We start from the raw sequence: 16472 nt of genomic DNA on the forward strand, positions 1-16472 counted from the left end.
GAGGGGGTCTCCAGTGGCCGACAAATGGGCTTTGGGTCTCCACTCTGCACTTCCCCCTTATTCGCTGTGGTAAGATTTTTTTTTTTGATGATGCCTTATCCCTGATCCCTTTGGCACCTCGTGATCGCACAGGCTAGTGTGCTTCTTCCATGTGGGCTTTGTTGTTTCTGAGCAAGATGGCCACTTGTTCACGTTCAAGCCTTTAAGACTCCAGACACTATCTCTTGATAGCCGGGCACCATCAGCTTTCTTCGCCACATTTGCGTATGCACCCGTTTGTCTCGGCGATCGTATCATGGAGGTGTGCAGCCAATGATATGATTTTTTGTTCTTTGATGCCTGATAACTGATCCCTTCAGGACCACGTGATCACACAGTCTGGTGTGTTCTTCCATGTGGGCTTTGTTGCTTCTGAGCTAGATGGCTGCTTGTTTATCTTCAAGCCGGGCACCATCAGCTTTCTTCACCACATTTACTTGTTCACCCGCTTTGGCTTCAGCAGTTGTGTCAGGAGGGTGAGCATCATAGAATGCCAATGTAATAGAAGAAAGAATTCATGCATTGGGGGAGTGCTTGAGTATAGGCCCAAGGTCTTCCGCCAGCTTAATACTAAACCTATAAATATAGACACATAGATCTATTTCCCCATCATATATATATTTGCATGTACATGTCTTTGTCTAGACCACTAAAAATGCCCTTTGCCTCCTAGCTCTTTCCTCTATTTCCCTTGACTTCCCTCCTGCCCCACTATCATGCTCCGTCCCCACCTGGGTTACAGCTATACCTCTTCTTTACATAACCTTACCCTTGATCATTACCTACCAGGCCTGCCACTCCCCCCTCCACCAGTTTGGATCCCATGTTGTTCCCTTGTCCCTGGGTTTGTTGACACTACTTCCTTATCCCCCCCACCTCCCCCTGTCCCAAGTCCCCCCGGAACTGTCGGTCCCATTGTTTTTCCTCCAGTTAGTTCATCTAGCCTGTCTTATTTAGACCTGTGAAGATAACATGACAGAGGAAAACAAGACAGAGGAAAAACAAGACAGAGGAAAACAAAGCAACAGTATACAACCAGACAACAAAACAGCAACAACAAACCACTGACAAAGAACAAAACAAAACACATCAAGAAAGAAAAACTTGTAGTTAATTCAAGGATTGTTTGTTGGCCTTTAGGAGTGTTTTCTAGTCCAGTCTGTTGGGGCACCATGCCCTGGCCCCAAAGTCCACTTTCAGCATTCCCTGGGGACCTTGCCACTCCATTCCCTTGCTGTTCCGCTGCACTCCCCCAGTGCTTTGCCTCAGTGTGGTGGGATCAGGTCAGGTGCAGTCCCCACACTGTGTCTCCGGTGCTGTCCCCTGTAGTGCCATTGGTCCCTGAGGGGCTCTCATAGAGCTTTACAGCCTGTTCTCATAGAGATTTACCCACAGGGGCAGCTTGAAACTATTCTTACTATGAATAAGAATTTACTTGGTAATAGTGAGTTTGTTTTTTGTTGTTGATGTTTGGTTTCTCTTATGGTATAAACTTTGACACTCTTGACATATTATGGTCATATTAAAGGCTGTTAGTTTTTCATTATTCATATTTATAAGTGGAGGTATAGATTTTTTAATCGTTTTGTTAGGGGCTCATCCAACTCTTATTACAATCCATACATACATCAATTGTGTAAAGCACATTTGTACATTCATTGCCCTCATCATTCTCAAAATATTTGCTCTCCACCTGGCATCAGGTCCTCATTTTTCCCCTCCCTCCCCCCTCCCTCATTAACCATCGATAATTTATAAATTATTATTTTGTCATATCTTGCCCTGTCCAACCTCTCCCTTGACCCACTTTTCTGTTGTCCATCTCCCAGGGAGGTCACATGTAGATCCTTGTAATTGGTTCCTCCTTTCCAAGCCACCCTCCCTCTATGTTCTCAGTATCAACACTCACACCACTGACCCTGAAGGGATCATCCACCCTGGATTCCCTGTGTTTCTGGTTCCTATCTGTACCAGTGTACATCCTCTGGTCTAGCCAGACTTACAAGGTAGAATTGGGATCGTGATAGTTGGCAGGAGGAGAAAGCATTTAGGAACTAGAGGAAAGTTGTATTTTTCATTGTTGCTACATCTCACCCTGTCTGGCTCTCTTCTCCCTGAGACTCCTCTGCAAGGGGATCTGCAGTAGGCAACAAATGGGCTTTTAGTTTCCACTCCATACTTCCCCCATCATTCACTATGATATGATTTTTTGTTCTGATGCCTGATAACTGATCCCTTTGACACCTCGTGATAGCACAGGCTGGTGTGCTCCTTCCATGTGGGCTTTGTTGCTTCTGAGCTAGATGGCCGCTTGTTTACCTTTAAGACCCCAGACACTATATCTTTTGATAGCTGGGCACCATCAGCTTTCTTCACCACATTTGCTTATTCACCCGCTTGTCTTCAACAGTTGTGTCGGGAAGGTGAGCATTATAGAATGCCAGTTTAATAGTAGAAAGTATTCTTGCAATGGAGGAGTACTTGAGTGTAGGCCCAATGTCCTTCTGCTACCTTAATATTAAATTTATAGATACATGCTTATAGATCTATTTCCCCATCCTCATACATAAATATATTTGCCTATGTACATGTATCTAGAACTCTATAAATGCTCTTTGACTCCCAGCTCTTTCCTCTATTTCCCTTGACTTTCCTCCTGTCCCATTATTATGCTCAGTCCCCATCAGGGTTTCAGCAATTCCTCTTGGTTACATTACCCTTAATCGTGCCCTACCAGGCCTCCCATACCCTCCTCACCACCAATTTGGATCACTTGTTGTTCCCTTGTCCCTGAATTTGTTAACATCACATCCTTTCCCCCCTCCTCCTCCTCTCCCATGTCCCTGCGAAACTGGCAGTCCCGTTGTTTTCTCCTCCAGATTGTTCATCAAGCCTATCTTACTTAGACAGACCTGCGGAGATAATAACAAGCACAATACACAACAAAACAACAACAAACCAATGACAAAAAACAACAAGAAAGAAAAGCTGGTAGTTAGTTCAAGGATCGTTTGAAGGTATAGGTTGTTTTAATACAGTCATTGGTTGATGATGTTTGTTGGGTGCTGTTAATATATTCTGGCTCATAGTAGCAGTACAACAGAATCAAACACTCTCTGGGCATGTGGCATCCTCACATATGATTGAGCCCATTGAATTACATATACTGCGTCAGTCATTTAAGAGTCTTCCTCTTGTTTGTTGCCCCCTCTATTTTCCAAGTCTATCCTTGTCTAGGGACTGCTCTTTGGGTCCCTGTAGCATAGTAAGTAGCTAGCCACAAGGTCAGCAATTCAAAATGACCAGCCACTCTGCAGGAGAAAGATGAAACTTGCTACTTCATAAAGATTAATAGTCTAGAAAACCCATGGAGCGGTCACCTTTGTCTGGTAAGGATAGACTCCACTCACTCAGTGACAGCGAGGGGTGGTTTTTGTTTTACATACTCGGATATAAGTCAACCCGAATATCAACTGAGGCACCTAATTTTACCACAAAAACTGAATTTAAAATGTGCTGAAAACTCGTCTTATACATGGGTATATACGATACATGAGATGGAGTCTAGCTGTCTTACCTTAGAAGGAGCATGCTGGTTATACTTTTTCCAAGACACATGTATTTGTTCGTCAGTATTCATTGTCTGACTCACTTGCATATCAGATGATTGAAAATACCAAGCAGTGATCTAGGTTCACCTGAGTCCTCAAAGCAACATCCCTGCTCTTAAATACTTTAAAGAGTTTTTGTGCAGCGAATTTGCTCAGTGCAGTACATGTTGATGGCCTTTCATGGTTGCATTACGCAAAATTCATAATGTCCTTTGTCAGTTTCTCTCTTTAGTACCTCTTACCTTTTTTTATATTTCATGGCTGATGGAGGAATCCACAGACTTTGTTTACCTCTTTACCACCATAACTATCTTTTTTGCATTTTCCCAAGTGATATCTTAGTTTTAACCATTTCTATCTCATGATTAGGGATCATATAACCATCAAGAAACTTAACTCATAGATGACTGTTATATCTATATATGTCAAAACCTAAATGTGCGGAAAAAAAGAAAAATTAGTGTAAGAGAACAAATATTCATTATGAGTATACCATTCCAGTTGGGCAATGTCAACCCCCAAGGTATGAGAAGGCAGTCCAAAGAAGGGACTCCAGGTGGGGTAGTCTCCAGTGTCATTATAAAGTGCTTTTGTGTTGCTTTCTCAGGCTTGGGGGGTCAATTGTAAAAGCATTCATTAAGTACTTGCCATATATATTCTAAAGTACAGCTTCCAAGTAAACACTAGAGTAGTTGTTTCTCAACAGGCTGCACACAGACGGTCTAAAGAGCCTAATGCCTAAGGCCAAACTAACTACACTGTGCAGCTAACTATGCTATTATTTGACTTTGGGAAAACCGGTTCTTAAAGGCTCAAGCTTCAAAAGGAACTGGGTCAATCCAGCTCCACCTAGGAATGTGGGTTCCCTGAGGAACCTGGAATCTGGGATCCAGGAGAATTAATTTGGGGGGGGCGTATCTGTTGAGGTTTGTTCTAAATGTAGCACTTTAAACTTGCCTTCACTTTTGTAGTACTTCAATCATACAACATCTCAGCTTTTTACATTTTTATAATTCTGTATAAATTTAATAAAGATGCATGGTTCATTAAAAGTCCTAGTCTTATACCAATTTTTCTGTACAAATTCAAAGTACATAGAGTTCTTCTAAAAATAATTCACGTCAACCAACTTTTCTATGTATTTGGAATCTCCTTCCAAATCAAAGCTCCCTGCCATCAAGTAGATACAGATTTATACCAACCCTATGGGACAGAATAGAACTGCTGCTTTAGGTTTCTAAGGCTTTAAATTTACAGACCCCTAATTGATTTGAACTACTGACCTTACTGTTGGCTGCCACGTGGCGGGCTCCTTCCAGGTCAGTCCGGAGTTGCCTGTTGAGGCATCCTTTTGTGTAGAGAACAGAAAATGGACTGCTGAAGTGCCAGAGGGGAAACTTTGTAAATTTATGAGAGATGACAATGCAGTGGAGTAAAAAAGTGCCCAGTTGAAAAAAAAATGGAAGATTAAAAACTTCAGAGATGTGGGCGAGCAGGCATTATAATCCATTTTGGGGAGTGTTTACAACATGCTCATCTACTCTGATGACCCTTTGTACTCTCTGTAACCACTCACTGGATTTGGTTAAAGATTGGATTTTTTTTTTCAGTCCAATGGAGGTTGCCAGGAAAATGAATTCATAGTGTTGACTTAATAAGCTCCTTAGAGAAGAATATCTTACCAGTGAGTGCCAAGTAAAGATAAAGGTTTTGTTTGTTTTTGTTTGTTTTACTAGAAATTGATGACCAGAGGGATGGAAGTAACTTGGATGAAGGTTCTAAGTCTTGCTGCCAGGACTTGGCCTACAGCTACTGGTTGCTGGTGAGATGTTCTCTACAAGGCCCCATTGACTCTCAAAATGATGATATTTGGGCCTGTCAATGGCAGTACTTACAGAAGCCCTGGTGGTGGTATGGGTTCAGCAGTGTGGGGGCTACTAACAGAAAAGTGGTGACTTGAACACATTAGCTGTCCCATGAGAGAAAGATGAGGGAGGACTCTGCTTCCATGAAGATGAACAGCCTGGAAACCCTAAGGAGCAGTTCTACTCTGCCCTACCAGAGAGCTACCTGTCTAGGGGTCCACCCAGTGCCCATGAGCGTGGGTTAAAGACAGTGCTTTTTATCTGCAGCGTTCTGTAATACTGTCTCATTGCTCTCCCTGGCGGATGACTCTTTGGCTTCTGAATCCACTGATTCATTTCCACAGTTCTTCTTTTTGTCTTGTGTGTCTACAACAACAAAAAGAGCCTTGTTAACATTGTACATATGTGACATGAGGCTTCGCAGCAGATCCTTTTGAGGATTCACTGGTAGGGGTTTTATGCTGTTTTTGTTTTCCTGTTAAACCCTCCCCTTTCCCCTTTATTTTGGCCCCTTCTCTTCCATCCCTGACCTCTGTCTGGGTAGTCATAAAAGGTCTTTTGGCATATAAACCACATTTCTTTATATTTGTCTATGCTTACAACAATAGTGATATTAAATATTTGTCTTTGTAAAAATTGACTGAGCTTGCTAAGCATATGTTCTCTAGATTTGTCTTTATCTTCTAGGGTTTAAGAGAGAGAATGTATTTTATTGATGTGAAAATTTCATAGTATGAATGTGCCAGAGATTGTTTATAGTTGGGGGTTTTGGGTTGTTTCCATCTTTTTCTCTTGTAGAAATTGCTCCTATAAACATTGGTGTGCAGATGTCAGTTCATAATACATTCTTAATTTCTTCGGGGTATATACCCAGTAGAGAGATTGTTGGATTATAACGTACTTGGATTTGCATTTAAGGAAGTTCCATAGCAATTTCCATGATTGTACAATTCTCCAGTTGTCCCAGCAATATAAAAGCTTTCCTATCTCTCTATGTCCTCTCTGGCATTTGTTATTTTCTGTTGTATTGAGATTTACCAAAAGTCTCGGTGTCAGGTGATACCTCATTGTTGTTTTAATTTCTTCACAATGATTGTTGGCTGCCTGTAAGTCATCTTTGGTAATTTTTTGTTGTTTTTTATTATGTTAATATTTTTTCTTGTTAAGATACAGTTTTCTATAGATTTTGGAGATTAGCCCTTCATCTGATTTGTTATCACTGAATATTTTTTCCCAACCTGTGGGTTGTCTGTTGACACTCCTTTTGATGAAGTCTTCTGTTGTGCATAAATGTCTTATTTAGGTAGGTCCCACTACTTGATTTTTGTCTCGTATAAGAATATTTTTCATTAGGTTCTGTAGTGTGTTTATGCCTTGTTTTAGTGTCCTTAAGTTTGTCCCTATTTCTTATTGATGTGATTTATATTTACATCTTTGATCCATCTTGAGTTTGTTTCTGTAGAAGGTGTGAGGAATGGATCTTGTTTCATTATTTCGCAAGTGAAGTTCTGGTTTTTCCAGCATCATTTGTTGAAAAGGCTGTTTCTCGCCCATTTAATGTCTTTCAGTTCTTTATCAAAAATTAGGTGTCCAGAGATATTTGGTTGTATTTCTGAGTTTTCATTTCTAATACATTGGTCTTCATATCTACCATTGTAACCAGTACCAGGCTATACGATTAGCCATAGCTGTGTAGAAGTTTTTGAGGTATGGGAGTAAAAAGTCTACTGTGCTTTTTAATAGTTTTATTTGTCTTAGATCTCTTTCCTTTAAATATAAAGTTGGTAATTGTTCCATTTCTTTGAAAAATTGTGGTGGTATTTGGGTCAGAATTTCATTGGATTTGTAAATAATTTTAATAAGTCTTTAAAATAGATTTTCTTAAAATGAAGAATATCAGAAAATAAATAGTATAGAAGCAAGTCTGGAGCTAGTACAGTCTCTTTATAAACTTGTGATACTGCCTTTGTTGGTGTTGATGTCTTCCAGGTAATGTTACTCACACTACTATAATATATTCAGACATCACTGGAAGCATTGTGATTGAGGGCTTAGGGAACGAGTCTTGAAGGTATTGTGTTACCTTGACTGGGAAGATTTTACTGAAAATAGTCTTTGGATGGGACCTTGAGTGATAAAATAAGCTGTAATTGGTATGTCATGAGATAATCATATCCCTTCCACCCAATTGTTTATTCCACATGAAATGGAGGTAAATAAAATTATATCATCTTAAAACTGGAAGAAGTGAAACCAGTTAAAGAATGCATGCTTTTATATCCATGACTGCTCTCTGGCTAGGTGCTTTCAGGTAGGTTCTAATTCATAGCTGCTTTGTACAACAGAACAAAACACTGCCCTGTCCGAGTCAGCCTCACAATTGCTGTTAATATTTGAGCTCATTGTTAAACCTGCTGTCGGCCCATTTCATTGAGGAACAAGTTGGGCTGCAAGGTCAGTAGTTCAAAACCAGTAGCCATTCCTTGGGAGAAAGGCAGGCTTTCTACTCCCATGTAGAATGAGAGTTGCTGAGACCCACAGAGGCAATTCTACCCTGTTCTGTAGGGTTACTATAAGTCGGAATTGACTCAGTTATTCACTCCGTGGCAGTGAGTTTGGTTTGGGTTTTCTGCTTCACCAAGCATGATGTCCTATACTGTTATTAGAGTGTGATTTAAACTGCACTGTCCAAGATAATACCCACATGTGACTCAAGTACTCAAAATGTAAGTAGCTTCAACTCTCATATATACTCTAAATATAAAACACACTGGATATCTAAGACTTAGTTTTATTTATTTAATTTTAAGATTTTTAAAACAAAACATTGGCCTTTTAAAAGGTATTAGGTGCTTGACACTAGATGAATATATGGATTGTGTTAAGAGATGTAAGAGCTCCCAATAAAAGTATTTTTTAAAAAGGTATTAGTTAATGTTGGAATCATATTTTTATGTATTCAGTTAAGTAAAATATAGTGCTGAGTCAATTTTACTGTATGAATGTGTCTACTAGAACACTTAGAAATTAAAGATGCAACTTACCTGTTTATCATAGATCTGATTTAGAGTGTAAAATGCCCGCTTAGATCACAACTGTGCTTTCTCTGACTTGTACAGTATGAAACATAAAGACACACAGTAGATTGAGTGGAATAGAATTTCAGTACAACATGTGCATCCAAATTACTTTGGCATATTCAGGTTTGCATTTTAGAAAGCAAGTATTATTCCGGACATCTATTTAAAAGTCACTAACCAATTGCTTCTGGACGATTGTTACGGCATAAAAATATGGAACCAGAATTAGGATGATGAGCCAGTAGTGGCCATGGTGTTGGCACTGTGCTGAAGTGGCGAGTTGGTTGAGATGGATTCCTGGGCGGCTGTGGAGTGTGCACCCTGAAGAGGAGGGCCAGGGAAACCCTGAGCTGTGGGAGCAGCAAAGGAAGGAACTTTCTCAAGCCACCTTGAATGATTTTCTTAGAGTACCGTATGTACTCGTGTATAGCTGAGTTTTTCAGCACAAATAACGTGCTGAAAAACTGGGGTTTGCCTTATACACGGGTCAGTGGCATGAATGGATGTCATCTGGTCAAGCCCGACTAGCAAAAGGAAATCTCATGAAGCCTGACATAGAGTTAATAGCAAAGTGGGTTCGAGATGCATGGGAAGGCATTCCAGAAGACGTGATGTGAGGTGCCTTCCAGAAATATAGTATTAGTAATGCTATGGATGGCAGTGAAGACTGCCCTTTGTATGAGAATGACAGCAGTGACGGTGATGACGGCGATCTCAGTGAGGACAGCGACTATGATGACCTCACACCAGCTGAAGCTCTGCATTGGGATACGGATGATGATGAGGAATCCAGTTTTGAAGGATTTTAACTCTTTACATTTTAACTTGGTTGCTGATTGAGCTCAGGGAATAGTACTCTTAAGGTATCATTGTTGATACCTTATTGTTTTTGTTGAACCTATTTTCCACTTTCTGTGCTGGTTTACTAATGTTAAATGACTTGTCCTTTTATTTGTTTTTATTTAAAATATTTAAATACATTACCCCACTGATATCTCCATTTTTAGTAATTTTATTTTCATTTGTTTTGATTATTGAAATTCATCAATAGCTTCTGCATTTCCACCCTAGGCTTATATTCGAGTCGATTAGTTTTTCTGGTTTCCCAGGTGATAATTAGGTACCGCGGCTTATATTCGAGTATATACGGTAGGTGCATCTGAAAAGGTCAACTCCCAGGTCTTAACACTGTTTTGATAAGTAGCACTCATGTGATAGTCCAAACATATCACACCCAAATGTTGTTGGCTTTCAAATTCTGAATTGACTGAAAATCACCAAGTAACTGGATTCCCGAGGCCTCAAATGTTTGTAACTATTTATTAGAGTCTTTTGAATAAACGAGGTAAAAGGTGAAACATGAACTGCGAGTAACTTTAGGTTGACACTTAGGAGCCAGAAGAGTGGCTTGGAGAGGATCTTACCTTTGAGATTGATGACCACACTTCCTCCTCAGAAGTCTTGTTTCTCATCTGAGTACTCAGTTGGAAATTTCTACTTTTTCAAAAGCGTACCTGACTGCCAAATAACATGTCCATGATTTTTAGCTTTAGTGTTTTAAAATATCTTACTATTTTTTTAGTTGTCCCTTGATGTTTGAGTTGGATTGAAAATTGAATTAGGTCAGAATTCTGTTATGATTTTGTAGGCTTCTTATTCAGCATCAGAAATTATTCATGAAACATTGGAGAACATGCAAAAGACTGATGATTTTGTATTGTTTATAATTCTTTAACACACATGACATTGTGTGTGGGTAGGGCTTAGCTTTGAAAGTAGAAATCTTCATTGTTCATAGATTTCATAGTCATACACCATATGACTCGAGCGTAATCAGATGAAGTTAGTAGAAACCAATAGACTGAAGATTGATTATTAATATTAAAAATACAGAAAAAGTTAACACCATGATTACAAAGATGAATAATTTGGGGACATTGGAAAGTAATATGGGAGTTGTTAGGTGCTGTTGAATCAGTTCTGACCCATAGTAACTATGTACGACAAAATAAAGCACTAAGTAGCCTTGGGCCATTCTAACAACTGTTTATATGTCTGAGGCCATTGTTGCAGTGTCAGTCCACCTCACCTAGGGCCTTCCTCTTTGTCGCTGCCCCTTCGCTTTATCAAGCATGTTGTCCTGTCACTGGTCTCTCCGGATCACATGTCCAGGGTACATGAGATGAAGACTCGCCATCCTTGCCTCGAAGGAGCATTTTGCCTGTACAAATCTGTTTGATCTTTTGGTAGTCCAGGGCACTGTCAGTATTCTTTGCCAACACTGTAGTTCAAATATACCAATTTTCCTTTGGTCTCTTATGCAATTTTCACATGAGTGAAAATAAAATGGCTTGGGTCAGGAGCACCTTAGTCCTTAAAATAACATCCTTTTTTGAACACTGTAAAGAGGTCTTGTGCAGTAGGTTTACCCAATGCAATGCATCATTTTATCTCTTAACTGCTGCTTCCATGAGAATTGATTGTGGTTCCAAGCAAAGTGAAATTCTTGACAACTTGACATTTTTCTCCATTTATCATGATGTTACCTATTGGTATAGTTGTGAGGATTTTGGTCGAAGTGCAAAAGTAGCAACGATGAAATATAAAACTTTCCTCTAGTTCTTAAATGCTTTCTTCCCCCACTATCATGATCCCAATTCTACCTTTACAAATCTGGCTAGACCAGAGGATATACATTGGTACAGATAGCAACTGGAAACACAGGGAATCCAGGACATATGACCCCTTCAGGACCAGTGGTGAGAAGTGGTGATGCTTGGAGGGTGGAGAGAATGTGGGGTAGAATGGGGGAACTGATTACAAGAATCTACGTATAGTGGGAGACTCCGGATAGGGCAAGATATGACAAAATAACGATGTATAAATTACCAAGGGCACATGAGGGAGGGGGGAGCGGGGAGGGAAGGGAAAAAAAAGAGGACCTGATGCAAAGGGCTTAAGTGGAGAGCAAATGCCTTGAGAATGATTGGGGCAGAGAATGTATGGATGTGCTTTATACAATTGATGTATGTATATGTATGGATTGTGATAAGAGTTGTATGAGCCCCTAATAAAATGTAAAAAAAGAAAATGATTAGGGAAAAGAATGTACAGATGTGCTTTATACAATTGATGTATGTATATGTATGGATTGTGATAAGCGTTGTATGAGCCCCTAATAAAACGTTTATAAAAAATAAAGAATCTACGTATAGCCTCCTCCCTGGGGGATGGACAGCAGAGAAGAGGGCGGAAAGAGATATCAGACAGTGTAAGATAGGACAAGATAATAATTTATGAACTATGAAGGGTTCATGAGGGAGGGGGAGTGGGAAGAGGGGAAAATGAGCAGCCGATAGTAAGGGCTCAAGTAGAAGGCAAATATTTTGAGAATGATGGCAACCAATGTACATATGTGCTTGACATAATGGATGGATGTATGGAGTGTGATAAGAATTGTATGAGGCCCCAATAAAATGATATTTTTAAAAACTGTCGGGAAGAAAAAAAAGGAAAAGTGCTGAAAAACTAGGTTTATATACGAGTGTATGCGGTAATTAGCTTCTTTGATGATTTGCTCCGCAAAAAGATTTGATAAGTATAATGAGAAGATATAACCCTGACACATACCTTTCCTAATTTTAAACCAAGTCTTACATACTTTTTTTGTTCACACAACTGCCTCTTAATCCATGTACAAATTCCTCAGCACAATGAAGTGTTCTGATTTGTGTTAGCTGCTGATATTGAACTTCTTCATGGTTTCTTATGCTGACCAATAGTGATTAATAGCTACCCCCTGTGGATTTCCAAGACTTTATGGGAGTAGAAAGCCCACTTTTTTTTTTTAAGTTGCTGGTGGTTTTAAACTGCCAACCATGTGTGGATTGCCTAACATGCAACCACTGAGCTACCATTGCACTGGTTAAAATTCTGGTTATTAGCACATACTAGTTGATAGATTGATGGTCAGTTATTATGGTATATTTTATATCACTCAGTGCTATCAGGTAGATTCTGACTCATAGTGACCCATAGGAAAGGGTAGAACAGCCCCCATGGGATTCCAAAACTGTAACTCTGTAAGTAGAAAACCTTGTGTTTCTTCATGGAGCAGCTAGTGGCTTCAAACGGCTAAAGCCCAAGACATAACCACTACGCCACCAGAGCTTCTTAAGTAGGTTTTGAAATTTTGTTATTATGACAATATGTACATACGCATATGCACAAAAAACATATTTACGTATGCAGAGGGGCTTCAAAAAATGGACTTAAAGGACATTGGAATTTTTCCACACACTTTGAACCCGCAGTATATTTTACATAATAAAATGTTTATACATTTTGCGTTGATGAGGTTTTTATACGCTTGAGGTTAACTACTGGCTTACATCCTATTTTTTTTCTTTCCTTTTAGAATATGGTCTCTAGTTTTAGGGTTTCTGAACTACAAGTGTTGCTGGGCTTTGCTGGACGGAATAAAAGTGGACGCAAGCATGACCTCCTGATGAGGGCACTGCATTTATTGAAGAGCGGCTGCAGCCCTGCGGTTCAGATTAAAATCAGAGAATTGTATAGACGCCGCTACCCACGGACACTTGAAGGACTTTCTGATTTATCCACAATTAAACCATCCATTTTCAATTTGGATGGTAGCTCCTCACCTGTAGAACCGGACTTGGCTGTGGCTGGAATCCGTTCGTTGCCTTCCACTTCAGTTACACCTCACTCCCCATCCTCTCCCGTTGGTTCTGTGCTACTTCAAGAAACCAAGCCTACGTTTGAGATGCAGCAGCCATCTCCCCCTGTCCCTCCTGTCCATCCTGATGTGCAGCTAAAAAACCTGCCCTTTTATGACGTCCTTGATGTCCTCATCAAGCCCACAAGTTTAGGTAAGTGTGACCCCGTCAGTTTCTTCTTGAGGACAGTGTCCATAAAGCAAGGAGCCTTCAACTGTTGGCATCATTGTGTTAGTATTATAACTCTGAAGACTTGACTGCCAAATGTTTAAACAAAGATTTTGTAAAAGGTTAGCAACAATGACTGAAGTCAAATCCAAACCTATTCACACCATTTAAACTTGCTTTTTATACCTTAGAACAGTGGTTCTCAACCTTCCTAATGCCGTGACCCTTTAATACAGTTGCTCATGTTCTGGTGAGCTCCCCAACCATAAAATTATTTTCTTTACTACTTCGTAACTGCCATTTTGCTACTGTTAGGAATCAGACGACCCTTGTGAAAGGGTTGTCATTTCAACACCCCCCCCTGCCCAGGGGTCGTGGCCCACAGGTTGAGAACCACTGCCTTAGGATTTAAATGGTTTCTGTGTGAATGGGAGCTACTGTTGGTGATCATCTTTCAAATAAAAGGACCTACATATGAAGGATTGATGAAAAGGGAAATAATTTAAATAAAATTGTGGGTGTCTGACACAGGTCCTTGAATCATGTCTTTTTCCTTACATTTGCTACTAGTCACATAAAAACACTCATGGAATCTGCTTCGTTTTTCTGATCTGGAGTTGTGGATGCTAGAGAAAATTGACTGCTAAAGCTGCGTGCTTCTCCACATCTTGTCCTTTCTGCGCGACCTATATTACAATGGCAACCAAACTCATACATTTATACCACACTCAGGGTGCATTTGGCTTGTGTATTCTGTGATACAGAATTGGTTTACATAAAAATGTCCAGAAAGCTTCAATACAAAGTAGATTTTACAAGTACATGCTATTTTTTGATGCTGTATATTTCTAGAGTTCAGTTACGGTACATAGTGATGGAGCAAATCTATTTTCCTATAGAAACAGGGTGGTTATTCAAGGTTATAGTCTGGACTTAAAATTTTGTCAATAACAATAAGGCCAAAAAGGTGAGAAAACTAAAGGGTATTGAGAGGCTACAGATCGACTCTGACATAGCTAGTAATGCTAAGATGGAAATTCTGTAACTTGTGTAAATATATTACATATTGCTGATTATGGAAACATTGCTGTTTCAGATGTCAAGGCTCGTGGTTTATGGGAATTCTGAGAGGGAATTGACTTCCCTCATCCAGACAGGGACTGTCTTGAGCCAGAATTGCAGGTGTAGACACCTGCTACTTGGGGCACACTGTGAGAGCATCTTGTTGCAGAGCTGTTTGCATTAATCAAGCTTATCAGAATGAAGAGTTGGGTAATTTCATTTTTTTTAACAGTTGATGTATCTTTTACTTCTATAAATCCTACCTTGCAATGCTATTACGTGTGCTTTAAGCAGTTAGATTTTGAAAGGCAATATTAAAAGAAATAGCAGCATGACATTTTACATTTACCTGTATTTCCTCTGGTATTTTTCCTTTTTGAAAATTTGGGTTTGGCTTTAGTGTTAAGAATTTTTAGCTCGAGGACTTGATGCAAAGGTCTTAAGTGGAGAGCACATGCTTTGAAAATGATTAGGGCAAAGAATGTACAGATGTGCATCATACAATTGATGTATGTATATGTATGGATTGTGATAAGAGTTGTATGAGCCCCTAATAAAAGGTTTTTTTAAAAAAGAATTTTTAGCTTAGTTAATTTCCTTTACATTTCATTATGTGTGTCTTTATCTGGAGTCAACCGTGTTCCTGCCTCATTTAGTGTCACTGCCTTGTCTTTGGACCTACATTGCCTCTAATGAGAAGCTAGTTTTTATTCATCTCATTTTGTGGTTCCCTAATATCTATGTATCATATACACTTGTGTATGAGCTGAGTTTTTCCAGCACATTTTTAATGCAGTTTTTGTGGTAAAACTAGATACCTTGGCTGATATTCAGGTTGACTTATACTCGAGTATATATGGTATGTGGTTGCTCACAAGATCATGCTTTTTCAGTTTCAGTAGTTGATTTTGATGTAGTTTACTACAGGGTAATTTTCTTTGCTTTGAGTTTTATGTACAAGCTCTGCTCCTTCAGATATTTGGACTGTTAAGTCATCTTGTCACTATTTATACAGGCCTTTCTCAAGTCCGTGTCATTCCCCCCCCACCCCCCCGCACCTTTTGGACCAGCTTACAAGGGAGTATCCAAAAACAACTAGATTTTTTTTCCCCCAAAAAAAGCACAAGTGCACTCGGATTTTGTTGGCATTTTCATTCACTCAGGAAATTGACAGATGTCCAGACCGAGGTTTGTCATCAATCGGCATTTCACCGTTTTTGAAATGAGAAAACCTCTCATACACTTGAGTGTTTCCCACAGCACTGTCCTTGAAAGCTGTGCTCAACACCACACCGTTTCTGCAGCATTATTCCTGAGCAGGAAACAAAATTTCACAGCCACATTCAGTTTTCTTAAATCAGCCATCACAAAAAGCAAGGTTCTTATGAAAATGCTTTTACAAAAAAATTCTCTGTGACCAGAGAGAACCTTTCCATGCAACGCCACTGGGTGCACTAACTCCGAGCAGCTTGCTTGATGCTCGCCTAGCAGGGAAAATTATGTTCTTTGAAAGTTCCACCTAAGGGAACACACTGCCCGGGAGTACCCCTTCATATTTTCCCTTCTTCTGGGGCTCCGTTTGTGCTTGTGTTCAACCTTTTCCTATTGTCCTGCAGGTCCTGAAGGACACACACACACACACACACACACACACACACACACACACACCCATTCTTCTTGTGGTTGGAGATTTTCTACTGATATTTAATTCTATGTACTTAATCATTCACTATTTAATAGGTCCTGAAGGACACACACACACACACACACACACACACACACACATTCTTCTTGTGGTTGGAGATTTTCTACTGATATTTAATTCTATGTACTTAATCATTCACTATTTAATTTTGTCTAGTGAATTTTTTTCAGATATTTAGCTTTTTAGTTGTAAAATTTCCATTT

At 39.7% G+C, this 16472-nt stretch overlaps 1 protein-coding gene across 6 annotated transcripts in view; it reads left to right on the forward strand.

The window, feature by feature from the left end:
* The window catches only part of PIAS2 (protein inhibitor of activated STAT 2), a 98490-nt gene that overhangs the window by 30095 nt on the left and 51923 nt on the right, over positions 1–16472 (forward strand). For 5 of the 6 annotated variants that reach the window (XM_075533216.1, XM_075533217.1, XM_075533220.1 and 2 more), the window contains exon 2: positions 13013–13487. In XM_075533216.1, the coding sequence (XP_075389331.1) occupies positions 13013–13487 (475 nt within the window). Of the gene's footprint in view, positions 1–5386; positions 5473–13012; positions 13488–16472 lie in introns of all 6 variants that reach the window. The other variant, XM_075533218.1, reaches the window with a different exon arrangement.

Source organism: Tenrec ecaudatus, chromosome 15 (assembly GCF_050624435.1).
Source record: "Tenrec ecaudatus isolate mTenEca1 chromosome 15, mTenEca1.hap1, whole genome shotgun sequence".
NCBI classification, from domain to species: Eukaryota; Metazoa; Chordata; class Mammalia; order Afrosoricida; family Tenrecidae; genus Tenrec; species Tenrec ecaudatus.